Source organism: Bolinopsis microptera, chromosome 5, assembly GCF_026151205.1.
Source record: "Bolinopsis microptera isolate Bmic1 chromosome 5, MBARI_Bmic_1.0, whole genome shotgun sequence".
NCBI classification, from domain to species: Eukaryota; Metazoa; Ctenophora; class Tentaculata; order Lobata; family Bolinopsidae; genus Bolinopsis; species Bolinopsis microptera.
In genome coordinates, this window is record NC_087076.1 from 341,780 (window position 1) to 356,205 (window position 14,426).

Sequence of the window (14,426 nt, forward strand, 5' to 3'; positions counted from 1 at the left end):
CATACACAACAAACATACACTACCAAACAAACACTACACATACCAACAAACACTACACTACCAAACAAAACACTACACATACCAAACAAACACTACACATACCAAACAAACACTACACATACCCAACAAACCTACACATACCAAACAAACATACACATACCAAACAAACACTACACATACCAAACAAAACACTACACATACCAAACAAACACTACACATACCAAACAAACACTACACATACCAAACAAACACTTCACATACCAAACAAACACTACACATACCAAACAAACACTACACATACCAAACAGTGTGCGATAGATGTAGTGGGCCCCCTGCCCCTACCCCACTGGTTAGATGTAGTGGCCCCCCTGCCCCTACCCCACTGGTTAGATGTAGTGGCCCCCCTGCCCCTACCCCACTGGTTAGATGTAGTGGCCCCCCTGCCCCTACCCCACTGGTTAGATGTAGTGGCCCCCCTGCCCCTACCCCACTGGTTAGATGTAGTGGCCCCCTGCCCCTACCCCACTGGTTAGATGTAGTGGCCCCCCTGCCCCACTGGTTAGATGTAGTGGCCCCCCTGCCCCTACCCCACTGGTTAGATGTAGTGGCCCCCCTGCCCCTACCCCACTGGTTAGATGTAGTGGCCCCCCTGTCCCCTACCCCACTGGTAAGATGTAGTGGCCCCCCTGCCCCTACCCCACTGGTTAGATGTAGTGGCCCCCCTGCCCCTACCCCACTGGTTAGATGTAGTGGCCCCCTGCCCCTACCCCACTGGTTAGATGTAGTGGCCCCCCTGCCCCTACCCCACTGGTTAGATGTAGTGGCCCCCCCTGCCCCTACCCCACTGGTTAGATGTAGTGGCCCCCCTGCCCCTACCCCACTGGTTAGATGTAGTGGCCCCCCTGCCCCTACCCCACTGGTTAGATGTAGTGGCCCCCCTGCCCCTACCCCACTGGTTAGATGTAGTGGCCCCCCTGCCCCTACCCCACTGGTTAGATGTAGTGGCCCCCCTGCCCCTACCCCACTGGTTAGATGTAGTGGCCCCCCTGCCCCTACCCCACTGGTTAGATGTAGTGGCCCCCCTGCCCCTACCCCACTGGTTAGATGTAGTGGCCCCCCTGCCCCTACCCCACTGGTTAGATGTAGTGGCCCCCCTGCCCCTACCCCACTGGTTAGATGTAGTGGCCCCCCTGCCCCTACCCCACTGGTTAGATGTAGTGGCCCCCCTGCCCCTACCCCACTGGTTAGATGTAGTGGCCCCCCTGCCCCTACCCCACTGGTTAGATGTAGTGGCCCCCCTACCCCTACCCCACTGGTTAGATGTAGTGGCCCCCCCTGCCCCTACCCCACTGGTTAGATGTAGTGGCCCCCCTGCCCCTACCCCACTGGTTAGATGTAGTGGCCCCCCTGCCCCTACCCCACTGGTTAGATGTAGTGGCCCCCCTGCCCCTACCCCACTGGTTAGATGTAGTGGCCCCCCTGCCCCTACCCCACTGGTTAGATGTAGTGGCCCCCCTGCCCCTACCCCACTGGTTAGATGTAGTGGCCCCCCTGCCCCTACCCCACTGGTTAGATGTAGTGGCCCCCCTGCCCCTACCCCACTGGTTAGATGTAGTGGCCCCCCTGCCCCTACCCCACTGGTTAGATGTAGTGGCCCCCCTGCCCCTACCCCACTGGTTAGATGTAGTGGCCCCCCTGCCCCTACCCCACTGGTTAGATGTAGTGGCCCCCCTGCCCCTACCCCACTGGTTAGATGTAGTGGCCCCCCTGCCCCTACCCCACTGGTTAGATGTAGTGGCCCCCCTGCCCCTACCCCACTGGTTAGATGTAGTGGCCCCCCTGCCCCTACCCCACTGGTTAGATGTAGTGGCCCCCCTGCCCCTACCCCACTGGTTAGATGTAGTGGCCCCCCTGCCCCTACCCCACTGGTTAGATGTAGTGGCCCCCCTGCCCCTACCCCACTGGTTAGATGTAGTGGCCCCCCTGCCCCTACCCCACTGGTTAGATGTAGTGGCCCCCCTGCCCCTACCCCACTGGTTAGATGTAGTGGCCCCCCTGCCCCTACCCCACTGGTTAGATGTAGTGGCCCCCCTGCCCCTACCCCACTGGTTAGATGTAGTGGCCCCCCTGCCCCTACCCCACTGGTTAGATGTAGTGGCCCCCCTGCCCCTACCCCACTGGTTAGATGTAGTGGCCCCCCTGCCCCTACCCCACTGGTTAGATGTAGTGGCCCCCCTGCCCCACTGGTTAGATGTAGTGGCCCCCCTGCCCCTACCCCACTGGTTAGATGTAGTGGCCCCCTGCCCCTACCCCACTGGTTAGATGTAGTGGCCCCCCTGCCCCTACCCCACTGGTTAGATGTAGTGGCCCCCCTGCCCCTACCCCACTGGTTAGATGTAGTGGCCCCCCTGCCCCTACCCCACTGGTTAGATGTAGTGGCCCCCCTGCCCCTACCCCACTGGTTAGATGTAGTGGCCCCCCTACCCCACTGGTTAAATGTAGTGGCCCCCCTACCCCACTGGTTAGATGTAGTGGCCCCCCTGCCCCTACCCCACTGGTTAAATGTAGTGGCCCCCCTGCCCCTACCCCACTGGTTAGATGTAGTGGCCCCCCTGCCCCTACCCCACTGGTTAGATGTAGTGGCCCCCCTGCCCCTACCCCACTGGTTAGATGTAGTGGCCCCCCTGCCCCTACCCCACTGGTTAGATGTAGTGGCCCCCCTGCCCCTACCCCACTGGTTAGATGTAGTGGCCCCCTGCCCCTACCCCACTGGTTAGATGTAGTGGCCCCTGCCCCTACCCCACTGGTTAGATGTAGTGGCCCCCCTGCCCCTACCCCACTGGTTAGATGTAGTGGCCCCCCTGCCCCTACCCCACTGGTTAGATGTAGTGGCCCCCTGCCCCTACCCCACTGGTTAGATGTAGTGGCCCCCCTGCCCCTACCCCACTGGTTAGATGTAGTGGCCCCCCTGCCCCTACCCCACTGGTTAAATGTAGTGGCCCCCTGCCCCTACCCCACTGGTTAGATGTAGTGGCCCCCCTGCCCCTACCCCACTGGTTAGATGTAGTGGTTAGATATACTGTTAAAAAAGAAGCACTATCACAGTTCTTTTAGCTGCTGTATATATTTCCAGGGTTTGTCCTAAAATAACTGAATAAGAACCTAATATCTATAATAATTATTGTCAGGATGCAATCAATTAGTCGAATATTAATTAGTTCGCTATTTGGCAGTATATTCCGGCTGCAGACAATAATCATATCCGGGTATATCGGTGAGCGGTGTAGTAGTAGTAGTAGTAGTGTGCAGGGCATACCTTGTTTACAGGTAGTTACCGTCACTAAAACCAATATTTAACTTTTAAATATTTCTATTGTTGCCACAGGAAAAAGGATTTTTAAATCTCATTAGACTGAAGCCGCAATATTATAGCGCTGTTCCTGTGTAATATTCAGGGGGTCAATTTACAAATCATATAAATACAGATTACTTAGAAAGCATGTTGTGTTTGAATAGCTGGTAGTGAGGAGTATACTCACTTATACTGATTGCCATTTTCTCTCTGAAGCCATTGTGCGTACACGGTATGTTACAAGTTCTATCATTGATATGTTTACATCTCTCTTTGTGCTGTTTAGTAAGATTACTTCATCTCATTATAATGAATGTTTTGATAAGCAACTTCTTGGCAAACTTATCCCAAATTTCTTATCGATTACTAGATCTAGTATGTAGTCACAATTACATTTCTTATTTAAAACGACTTGAAGTATGAACACTAGAGTAGCAGAGTGTAGTTAAATTAATAAATCTTCTAAATTCTGTTCTAAGTTAAAACGTTTATTGAGTACTGATATGTTTTTAAGCTGTGCAGAAACTGAATTCATTTCTTCGTATGCAATCGTGACCTAATCCACGCAATGTGTTTAGGTTTAGGTAACATGACCAGAATACAGCTCTCTGATTGGTTAGTTTGTATCACGTGACCAGAATACAGCTCTCTGATTGGTTAGTTTGTATCACGTGACTAGAATAAAGCCTCCTGATTGGTTAATCGTGACCTTATCCACGCAACTTCTTCTTCATAGTGCAACATCAAGTTAAACACAGGTATTCGATTAAATATGCTCCTGTTTGCATGGAATGCGCCTGGTACAATATGCCCCCCCCCCGTCTACACTCTACATGCTGCGTGTCTATGGTAGTATTAGTTTCTCTGTGTACGTACCATAAATTATAAGATATGTTTGTAATAAATTCCGGTGCAACATTTCTACATTTTTGCGATCGCTATTACTGCCCTCTTTTTACTTAGTGTTATTGAATGTTTATTAAATGTTGGTCCTGTTCTCCGGTGAATCTATCTTTTGTCTTCGCAATATAATTACTTATTTTTTAGATTTGTATTAATCTTTAAATTATACTTCAAGGCTAACGTTTTCCTTTGTAAAAATATATCAAGTTGTTCTGTTCTGTGTATTGACTTGCCACTTTTATATTCGCCGACTGACTACAGTATATATTTAACAACTTTAAATAACGAACGACCCCACAAAAGTAATGATCAAATGATGTTAATCTGTACAATCAATTATAACAATTTAGCATCATGTATATTGTATATCATGTAGTTTCATATTTTCTATTATAATGTAGTAATCACAGTTGCAGTTATGATGTTTACCTTAGATACTATTACTCGTAATGATAATAGTACAATTATCTTGATAGCAAGGAAGTACTGCTACTGTTATATTGTGTAGGCCATGTACAATTATTGTGTACATATATAAATATATCTTGCCCTAATTCAAATCCTTAGTAGTAGAAGTAGTCTAATCCTTGATAACCTCAACCGAAATCCCTGATGGCTGCCGGAGCAGAATATGACAGAACGAACATAACAACCATCAGCTCCCTTGATGATTACTTTCCGTACTCAGACGGAGTGTTTATCTCCCTGGCCGGACTAAACATACTCATTGTTCTTATAGCGGTGCTGGGTAACTGTATCGTGATCTATGGAAGTAAAATATATAATGCCATCAAGATAGACAAAGTTTCCCTCATATTTCTGGAAGCTCTGGCTGTAGCAGACATCCTAATAGCGATAGTGTTCTACGTGCCCATAACAGTGACTCTAGTCAGAGGAAGCTGGGTGCTAGGCAACAGTCTGTGTTTTGTAAACGCCTTCTTCACCTCTACCCCCAGCATAGCAGAGATCCTCATACTGACGGCTATCTCCCTTCACCGCACCTGGGCGGTGAGGAACCCCTTCAACGCAGATGTTAACCCCACTCTTGTAATGGTCCTGATCCTGGTGTTGTGGCTGGTAGCTCTGGTGCCCCCCCTAGTGTGGATAATACTAGACATGTTCTCTTACTACGACCCTCACAACCTGTCCTGCGTGTCCTCTGTGTATACTGACCCTGCTATGAGGGGGGTCGCAGCTGCTGGCAGTGTCCTGCTCGTAGGGTTACCTCTGTTGGTGGTGGTCATTTGTAATATCTACCTTCTCTACGTCTCTATTGCTCACAACAAACGTATGGGACAGTCGCCTTCCAGGTGGGTTCATTATTAGGTAACTTCCGGCACTTTCACTTTTATTATTATAAATAAGACGATCTTTTAGAGTATTCTTTTTGAGTATTATTTTAGATTATTATTTTAGAGTATTCTTTTAGAGTATTATTTTAGAGTATTCTTTTAGAGTATTCTTTAAGATTATTCTTTACGAGTATTCTTTTAGAGTATTCTTTTAGATTATTCTTTATGAGTATTCTTTTTGAGTATTCTTTAATAGTATTCTTTTAGATTATTATTTTAGAGTATTATTTTAGAGTATTATTTTAGAGTATTCTTTAAGAGTATTCTTTAAGAGTATTCTTTTAGATTATTCTTTATGAGTATTCTTTTTGAGTATTCTTTAATAGTATTCTTTTAGATTATTATTTTAGAGTATTATTTTAGAGTATTATTTTAGAGTATTCTTTAAGAGTATTCTTTAAGAGTATTCTTTAAGAGTATTCTTTTTGGGTATTCTTTAGTTTGACAATTTCTATTTTGCAGGGTAGCAGTGGTGACTATAACCATTATCTGCTGGACCTTCGTCATATCTTGGTTGCCCTTTGTGATAAAAGTAATTCTGACGGCGGTGATGGACGAGGTCCCCGCATGGATATACGTGGTACAGATTGAGATGCTGGGTCTCAATGTAATGCTCAACCCTGTCATTTACACCGTCACAAATAGGAGGTTCCGCGACTTTTTGGTGAGGAAACTTTTCAGGCGACGAAAGAAGCCGACTCATTACTTAAACCGGAGTTTTAGTCCGAATAGGGATCTGAATGTAGTGCAGAGGATATCGGCATTTTCTGATTCATCTCCCAACTTGCACAGAAATACTGCACCCAATTATAGTACAGGGAAATCCGTCTGAAAAAATCGATTTGCCGACACACAAAGCTTACAAAGGATTTTTGACGTTTTTGAGTCCTAATAGGTGTCCTTTATGGCTGACCAACTTTTCCAAACTTTTCCACGTGTCTTAAGGCCACTTTTTGCCACTTTACCACTTTTTACCACCTTTTTTGTTTGTCAAATATCTTTAGTTGTGAACATCGTAGAAAGTTGCAGATTAAACGAGGGTGTTTATATTATCAAGAAGAAAAACTTTTGTTCAGACAATTTTTTCCTCAGATAATCAATTAATTGGATAATTATCAATTAACTAATTAGCAAAAATTTAAAATTTTTTTATTGGCTCAAAATGATTGGAATAGCTTAAAACACGGAGAAAAGTAGTTTTTAGAAAAACTTCGAAAATTTTTCACTTACATTTTTTTTTCAAGACTTATAAAAAAATTTCGAATTTTCGAAATTTTTTTCGCCAAAAGTTATCAAATTGCATGAAACGTGGAGAAAAATGCTTTTTAAAAAACTTCGCGAATTTTTGTTTTCAAGAATACTAAAATCACTTATAGTTGTAGTTGGAGTTCAGTAAATCTCGGCAGATTTTAGTAATCAGGAATTATTAAATCGAAATAGATAAAAGGACTGAAACTGAAAAACGTTAACCACAGGATATTAGAGTTTATAATTAATTACAGTATATCCTTATCGATTTTTACAGAAACTGCACCAAAGGCACATTTAAGATCGAGCCGATAGCCTGCTGTACTACGATAATATGTAATAAATAAAACATCTCTGAGTCTGTACCGTCAATCGTGCTAATCTGAACCAGCCTACCTGGATTACCATCTACCTCTTCTTTTCATCAATAATTAGACCGAGTTGTGCAAGAAATGTGATTAATCATAGCTCATATTGCATTTAGTGGGTGATGTAAGTACTTGTCGAGCTGTATTCAATCACAATAGTAATATACGACACAATACCTTTGTATTAGATGGCCCTTAATGCGGTATATGAAACGCTTTATACCTCGATAGACCCGGTATAGTTTATCACGAAAACGTCTACTTGGCCTCATGGCTCATTTACAGCTCGAAGAAGGCAATAAGAGACCATGGATACCAAGGAAGAGCTAGGAAGTAGGAAACAAGTGTAAATACACCTTCCAACATCTATTGTGACTTGTTTTCTATTGTTCTGCGTACCACTTCATTCGCTATGCGAGATACCTCATACCTCAAATCACCCCCATATGTCAGGGTTGGCTAAATTCAAAAAGAGTAATATACGGGCAGAGGTAAAATCTAGAATCTAGATACAAGCGTCCGACATGGGCAAGAGCAGTGGGGTAGTAAAGAAACGGTAATGATTATGTTGGTTTGCAATCCGGATGTTGTGAAGTAAAAAGACAGGTTCTTGCCGCAGGATATTTGGGGGCCATGATGATCAGCTCGGGATCAATATGGGACGGATCGAAGAGGATTAAAATGTGCGAGTTGACATTTTAGGCTTTCTGATGTTTTCTTGCCTTCTTCGAGCTGTCAATGAGCCATGAGGACAAGTAGAAGTTTTCGTGATACAGTAAAACCTCTCTATGCCGGCCTTTCGCGGGAGAAACGAGAAGTGCACGGTATAGTCTATAGATTTATAGAAACACCCCGATAAAGAGCATTTCATATACCGCATTAAGGGGCATATGATGTACACATACTGTGTTTTATTGTGATAGTGTGATTGAAAACAGCTCGATATTATTTACAGACCCATCAAATGCGATATGACTCATATTGCATTTGGTGGGTGATGTAATTATTATGAGCTATAATAATAATAAATCATATTTCTTGCACAACTCGGTCTAATTATTGATGAAAAGAAGAGGTAGATGGTAATCCAGGTAGGCTGGTTCAGATTAGCACGATTGACGGTACAGACTCAGAGATGTTTTATTTATTACATATTATCGTAGTACAGCAGGCTATCGGCTCGATCTTAAATGTGCCTTTGGTGCAGTTTCTGTAAAAATCGATAAGGATATACTGTAATTAATTATAAACTCTAATATCCTGTGGTTAACGTTTTTCAGTTTCAGTCCTTTTATCTATTTCGATTTAATAATTCCTGATTACTAAAATCTGCCGAGATTTACTGAACTCCAACTACAACTATAAGTGATTTTAGTATTCTTGAAAACAAAAATTCACGAAGTTTTTTAAAAAGCATTTTTCTCCACGTTTCATGCAATTTGATAACTTTTGGCGAAAAAAATTTCGAAAATTCGAAATTTTTTTATAAGTCTTGAAAAAAAAATGTAAGTGAAAAATTTTCGAAGTTTTTCTAAAAACTACTTTTCTCCGTGTTTTAAGCTATTCCAATCATTTTGAGCCAATAAAAAAATTTTAAATTTTTGCTAATTAGTTAATTGATAATTATCCAATTAATTGATTATCTGAGGAAAAAATTGTCTGAACAAAAGTTTTTCTTCTTGATAATATAAACACCCTCGTTTAATCTGCAACTTTCTACGATGTTCACAACTAAAGATATTTGACAAACAAAAAAGGTGGTAAAAAGTGGTAAAGTGGCAAAAAGTGGCCTTAAGACACGTGGAAAAGTTTGGAAAAGTTGGTCAGCCATAAAGGACACCTATTAGGACTCAAAAACGTCAAAAATCCTTTGTAAGCTTTGTGTGTCGGCAAATCGATTTTTTCAGACGGATTTCCCTGTACTATTACGGGGATGCGCGGATTTAAATGGCAAAATCTTATCAGAATATTTGAACCGAGAAGATATAGATTTTAATTCAATTTTTACTCGATGAAGTAGCGGTCTTTAAAATATTGAAGTCACGGGAGTTTTTTATTTGAGCGTAATTGATGTGTTCTGTAAATCATTATACATAAGTGCACGTCTTGTCGTCTGCAATGTCTTACATTTCAATTTTCATCATAACAATAAGTTTGTTTTTCTGGGCAAATCGATTTAAAACATTAAAATCAAATCACTGAAAATACTCTGAAGTTGGTAATTGGGTGGAGAAGATATTTGATACGCGACCTACACTCAATACTCTGAACGTAATATGATTGATTACAAATTGCAGGTCTGCAATTTGCACACAAACTCTCAATTCTCATTAGTATCCAAAAGTCAGGATACAACTTAACAAGGAGCCTGCCATCTAAGACACAGCCTTTATAAGGAGCCTGCCATCTGGGACACAGTCTTTATAAAGAGCCTGCCATCTGTGACACAGTCTTTATAAGGATCCTGCCATCTGGGACACAGTCTTTATAAGGATCCTGCCATCTGTGACACAGTCTTTATAAGGATCCTGCCATCTGTGACACAGTCTTTATAAGGAGCCTGCCATCTTGAACACAGTCTTTATAAGGAGCCTGCCATCTGGGACACAGTCTTTTTAAGGAGCCTGCCATCTGGGACACAGTCTTTATAAGGAGCCTGCCATCTGGGACACAGTCTTTATAAGGATCCTGCCATCTGTGACACAGTCTTTATAAGGATCCTGCCATCTGGGACACAGTCTTTATAAGGAGCCTGCCATCTGGGACACAGTCTTTATAAAGATCCTGCCATCTGGGACACAGTCTTTATAAAGAGCCTGCCATCTGTGACACAGTCTTTATAAGGATCCTGCCATCTGTGACACAGTCTTTATAAAGAGCCTGCCATCTGTGACACAGTCTTTATAAGGATCCTGCCATCTGGGACACAGTCTTTATAAAGAGCCTGCCATCTGTGACACAGTCTTTATAAGGATCCTGCCATCTGTGACACAGTCTTTAAAAGGAGCCTGCCATCTGTGACACAGTCTTTATAAGGAGCCTGCCATCTAAGACACAGCCTTTATAAGGAGCCTGCCATCTGGGACACAGTCTTTATAAGGATCCTGCCATCTGTGACACAGTCTTTATAAGGATCCTGCCATCTGTGACACAGTCTTTATAAAGAGCCTGCCATCTGTGACACAGTCTTTATAAGGATCCTGCCATCTGGGACACAGTCTTTATAAAGAGCCTGCCATCTGTGACACAGTCTTTATAAGGATCCTGCCATCTGTGACACAGTCTTTAAAAGGAGCCTGCCATCTGGGACACAGTCTTTATAAGGAGCCTGCCATCTGGGACACAGTCTTTATAAGGAGCCTGCCATCTGGGACATCCAGCAAACTAAGTTGACGTAGCTTTAAGAAAACGTATCATGGAGAGTTTGCACACATTTAGTCTATTATTAGCATTCTGATATAGTGTCAGTGGATGAGGCAGAAGGAATTATATATATATATATATAACTATATGATTAGTATATATATATAATAACTATCAAACTTCTTTCTGATCTGTATCAGTGTAACAGTGTTTTTAATTTGAAAGTATTTTATCCGCTGATCTGATACAAGCTGTCAGTTAGCAAGTCATCTTACATAACACGTGACATACCACGTGACATACCACGTGACATCACGTACAAAGCAAGAATATCATCAAGTAATGTCAGAATTTCTATTCCAGTAGTAACCGTGACATGCGCAAGATCGATTTGGGCTAGGCCTAATTAATATCTTTTAACAAAATTGAAAGTTTGCCTATATTTTGCAGTTATTTTGTAGCAGGCTTGGAATGGCCATTATTGGCGAGAATTTTTGTCATACCACTATTTTAGCGCTTCACAGATCGCAAAGGTTTACAGTGCACGACCAAATATTATTCGCACATTCTAATAACGTTTAAAATATTAGAAATATCTAATGATCTAATCCACATGCAGGCATGCTAATTAAATTATTACGTGATTAAGAAGAAGTTTACCTGTACCAGCCCTCGTTCTCCAGGGTTATATCGAATATAGTGAACTCGGAGTGGACGTCCCTGTACCCGGTATCTACATTTCGGTATCTAAAATAAATATTATTAGTCTCACAGTTCGTAAGGGACATCACACACAAAATAGAGTTTTATTAGTTTCATTTACAGATTAGCTGCAGATTGGTGTGGGCATTGTGAACATTTTCTGGAAAATGATTTGTCACAAACATTTGTGTGCAGGAATGTTCATAGTCCCAGCAATTAGTTGTAAAAAAAGATCTGATGAGCACAACTAGCTAGCGCATATTATGTTCTCCATGCGCTCTAAGAACACTCTTTAAAAATGTGTTTCTGCCATTAAAAGGCACTGAGGGACTCAATAGGGGTGACAAATTATTGCAATATTTTGCATAATGACTGCAATAATCAATATTCACATTATGGCAAATAGATTGTTTGAAAATTCTCAGACCATCGCGTATAAAAGATGTTTTAATTTTCGCCTCAACTTTTTGGACCACAAATCGGAATATAATCATTTGAGGACATATTGTTTCAAACCTTGCATATTGCGGCCATTGCGGAAAATTTTGTCACCTATTTGAAAGTCTTTGAGACCTTTTTAGCTCAGTTTATAACAAACCCATATTTTTGCAAATAGCCAAGCCAAAAATTAGTTTTTCGCCAATAATTCGAAAAGTAAGTCATTTACTTTTAGGGCATATGCCATATGCTGCTTTATAAGTTCTACACGAATATGTTGGTTTCAGCTATTTTACACTTATCCAGAAGTCTGTATTATCTTCCAAACAAAAGTTAGGAAACTTTACCAAAAATATCAGAGATTTTTAATTTTTTCCAAAAATTTAAAAAATCTCAAGTCTCTGGTCTGAGCACTTTACACCACGTGGTGTGACGTCACACCACGTGGTATGACGTCACACCACGTCAGCCTTAATGTGAATATCGCAGTAATTTAGCACCTCATATTGAGCTCCTGGGTGCCTTCCTAATGGCAGGAACACATTTTAAAAGTTTGTTCTTAGAGCGCATATCTAGTTGTAGTTATCAGATATACTTTTACAACTCATTTGGGGTGAGACTATTTACAAGAGGGTTTCAGTACCTGTTAGAATATCTCAATTTCCGGTACATTTGTTTGGTTGATATAGCCACTCTGGGAATTGGGTTACCTGGGACAAAGGTTAAAGTTAGTGTGTGCATCATGTGAATTTCTAATCCACTACTTCAATATAATAATAATATACATAATATATCTCAAAAACTCTCCCGCCCAAAAAAGACTTTCTTAGATTTTGTATAATTAACGTCAGAAGTGATAAAAAATAAACGTTAGAATAATGGCGTTATTTTATTTAAAGTTAACTACGTCGTCGCTTAGCAACCGCAAGATATTGCACGTGCGCGAGCAAGCACTGGTTAGCAACGCGCGTTGCCATGGTTTATGATACGTCATACCTAGCTTACATTTACGCTCACGCTATGACTATTCATAACTTTGGTTGTGATTGATATTTGTTGGTGCAGAAAATTGAGGGTATAGAATATAGATGTGGATTCTGGGAGGTGGGGCATATTTGTTGACACGTGACAGCGATTAACCAATCAGCGGTTCAGCATCCACTATCGACCAATCAAATCACTGTCACGTGCACAACCTCTCCAACAGAATCCACATCTATATATTGTAGGATTATTTCTGCAACCTGCAGATATTGTAATTTATTCTAAAAAATATCTATTTCAAATATGTTAAAATCTAGTTTATTTCGGATTTAAATTATCTGTAGAAGTTTCCTAATATTCTGAGATCCACGCTTCTTATTATTTTGGATGGCTACAGTTTCAAAAAATTGTTCTAGTCACTTTTTTGTTTCAAGAAATGTGAGGCGATATGGTGATGGCAGCTGACTGAAAGGCGACGACATTTATCTCCCGCAACTTATTTAGCAGCCAATACACCCCAATACTCCAAAACAATGTCCTGACCAAGAACTTATATCCAGTTGACAACTTATTACAAATTTCAAAGTTATTCATCATACCGGTAATCAAATTTGAAAGTAGACCGTACAAAACTGAGTTGGCCGGACAACAGCCTCCTAGTCTAGAACTGTCTCTCTGTGTTCTCCGTGAACTGGAGAGTAGGTATCAAATGTCGTGTGATTTGTAACCACCATTATATAGTCGCCAGATGGGGGAATTTGCCAAACTTAGAGCTAACATTTCAACAGGCACCCACCTCACCAACCTAAAGACGAATAACACAGAGTTCAACCCAATTAGGATGTGCAAACTGAACATTCATTTCAACCGCACCTGTGTTGACATCAACTTTCTATAAAGCTGATATCCCGCACAATGTGTTGACAGCAACTTCCTACAAAGCTGATATCCCGCACAATATGTTGACAACAACTTCCTATAAAGCTGATATCCCGCACAATGTGTTGACAGCAATTTCCTACAAAGCTGATATCCCGCACAATATGTTGACAGCAACTTCCTATGAAGCTGATATCCCGCACAATATGTTGACAACAACTTCCTACAATTTCCTATAATTTCCGAGTGGCTTAATCAAGAAACCGGTAAGTTATGCGGAGTGGTACTAAAGTGTCTCACTTTTTTGGATACGCTCAGAATTAAATTGACAGTAATGCGGCCGTTTTCGTTCATGCTTCACTGCGATAGTGAAGTCCCGGCCGAAGGCACGGGTTACACTAGTAAGATATAATAGAATAAAGATAGCATACTGTAAAGATATCTTACCTGAAGCGACGCAGCGTAAAGTGATTGTGTCACCTTCTTGCACTGTAATATTCCTTAACTCCGTGACGAAGTAAGGGTTGCTAGTAGCAACCACTTGACTACGGTAATCGTCGAACTGGGCTGCTTCTGCTGCTACCTGCAATATTCATTGTTAGGAAAATGAAAGTTTGGTTGAACGTATTTAATATTTATGTTCAAACAGGAAAAGGGAATTTTCGAAACTGCACCATATTGATAACAGAGCCTGTTGCAAAGGAATTATTTCTCTTGTCTCAGGTGCAGCTGTATAAGTTAGTCGAGTGACCATGTTTGATTTTGAGCAATTTACGACTCATCTTTTGTTCATATTTCCTATTGTGTCTGTTTATATCTTGATTTATATGATGAGAT

At 41.8% G+C, this 14,426-nt stretch overlaps 3 protein-coding genes across 3 annotated transcripts in view; 1 reads left to right on the top strand and 2 right to left on the bottom strand.

Moving 5' to 3' along the window:
* Positions 1-14,426, bottom strand: part of LOC134815899 (cilia- and flagella-associated protein 53-like) — an 889,273-nt gene that overhangs the window by 186,198 nt on the left and 688,649 nt on the right. The window lies entirely within an intron of this gene.
* Positions 1-14,426, bottom strand: part of LOC134815894 (kielin/chordin-like protein) — a 35,373-nt gene that overhangs the window by 12,408 nt on the left and 8,539 nt on the right. Inside the window, exons 4-6 of the mRNA XM_063824495.1 lie at positions 14,037-14,172; positions 12,370-12,436; positions 11,247-11,333 (exon numbers count right to left, since the gene is read on the bottom strand). Of these exons, the coding sequence (XP_063680565.1) occupies positions 11,247-11,333; positions 12,370-12,436; positions 14,037-14,172 (290 nt within the window). The remainder of the gene's footprint in view (positions 1-11,246; positions 11,334-12,369; positions 12,437-14,036; positions 14,173-14,426) is intronic.
* LOC134815828 (melatonin receptor type 1A-like) lies at positions 4,827-6,439 on the top strand. The gene is made up of 2 exons (XM_063824414.1): positions 4,827-5,565; positions 6,070-6,439. The coding sequence occupies exons 1-2, from the start codon at positions 4,868-4,870 to the stop codon at positions 6,437-6,439; spliced, it is 1,068 nt and encodes a 355-aa protein (XP_063680484.1). The 5' UTR covers positions 4,827-4,867.

What these genes read in the sequence shown, in the direction of transcription:
- LOC134815828 (XM_063824414.1), top strand. Translation starts at nt 4,868, where the DNA reads ATGGCTGCCGGAGCAGAATATGACAGAACGAACATAACAACCATCAGC. An exon ending in ATGGGACAGTCGCCTTCCAG is followed by an intron (nt 5,566 to 6,069) that starts GTGGGTTCATTA and finishes TCTATTTTGCAG; the next exon opens with GGTAGCAGTGGTGACTATAA.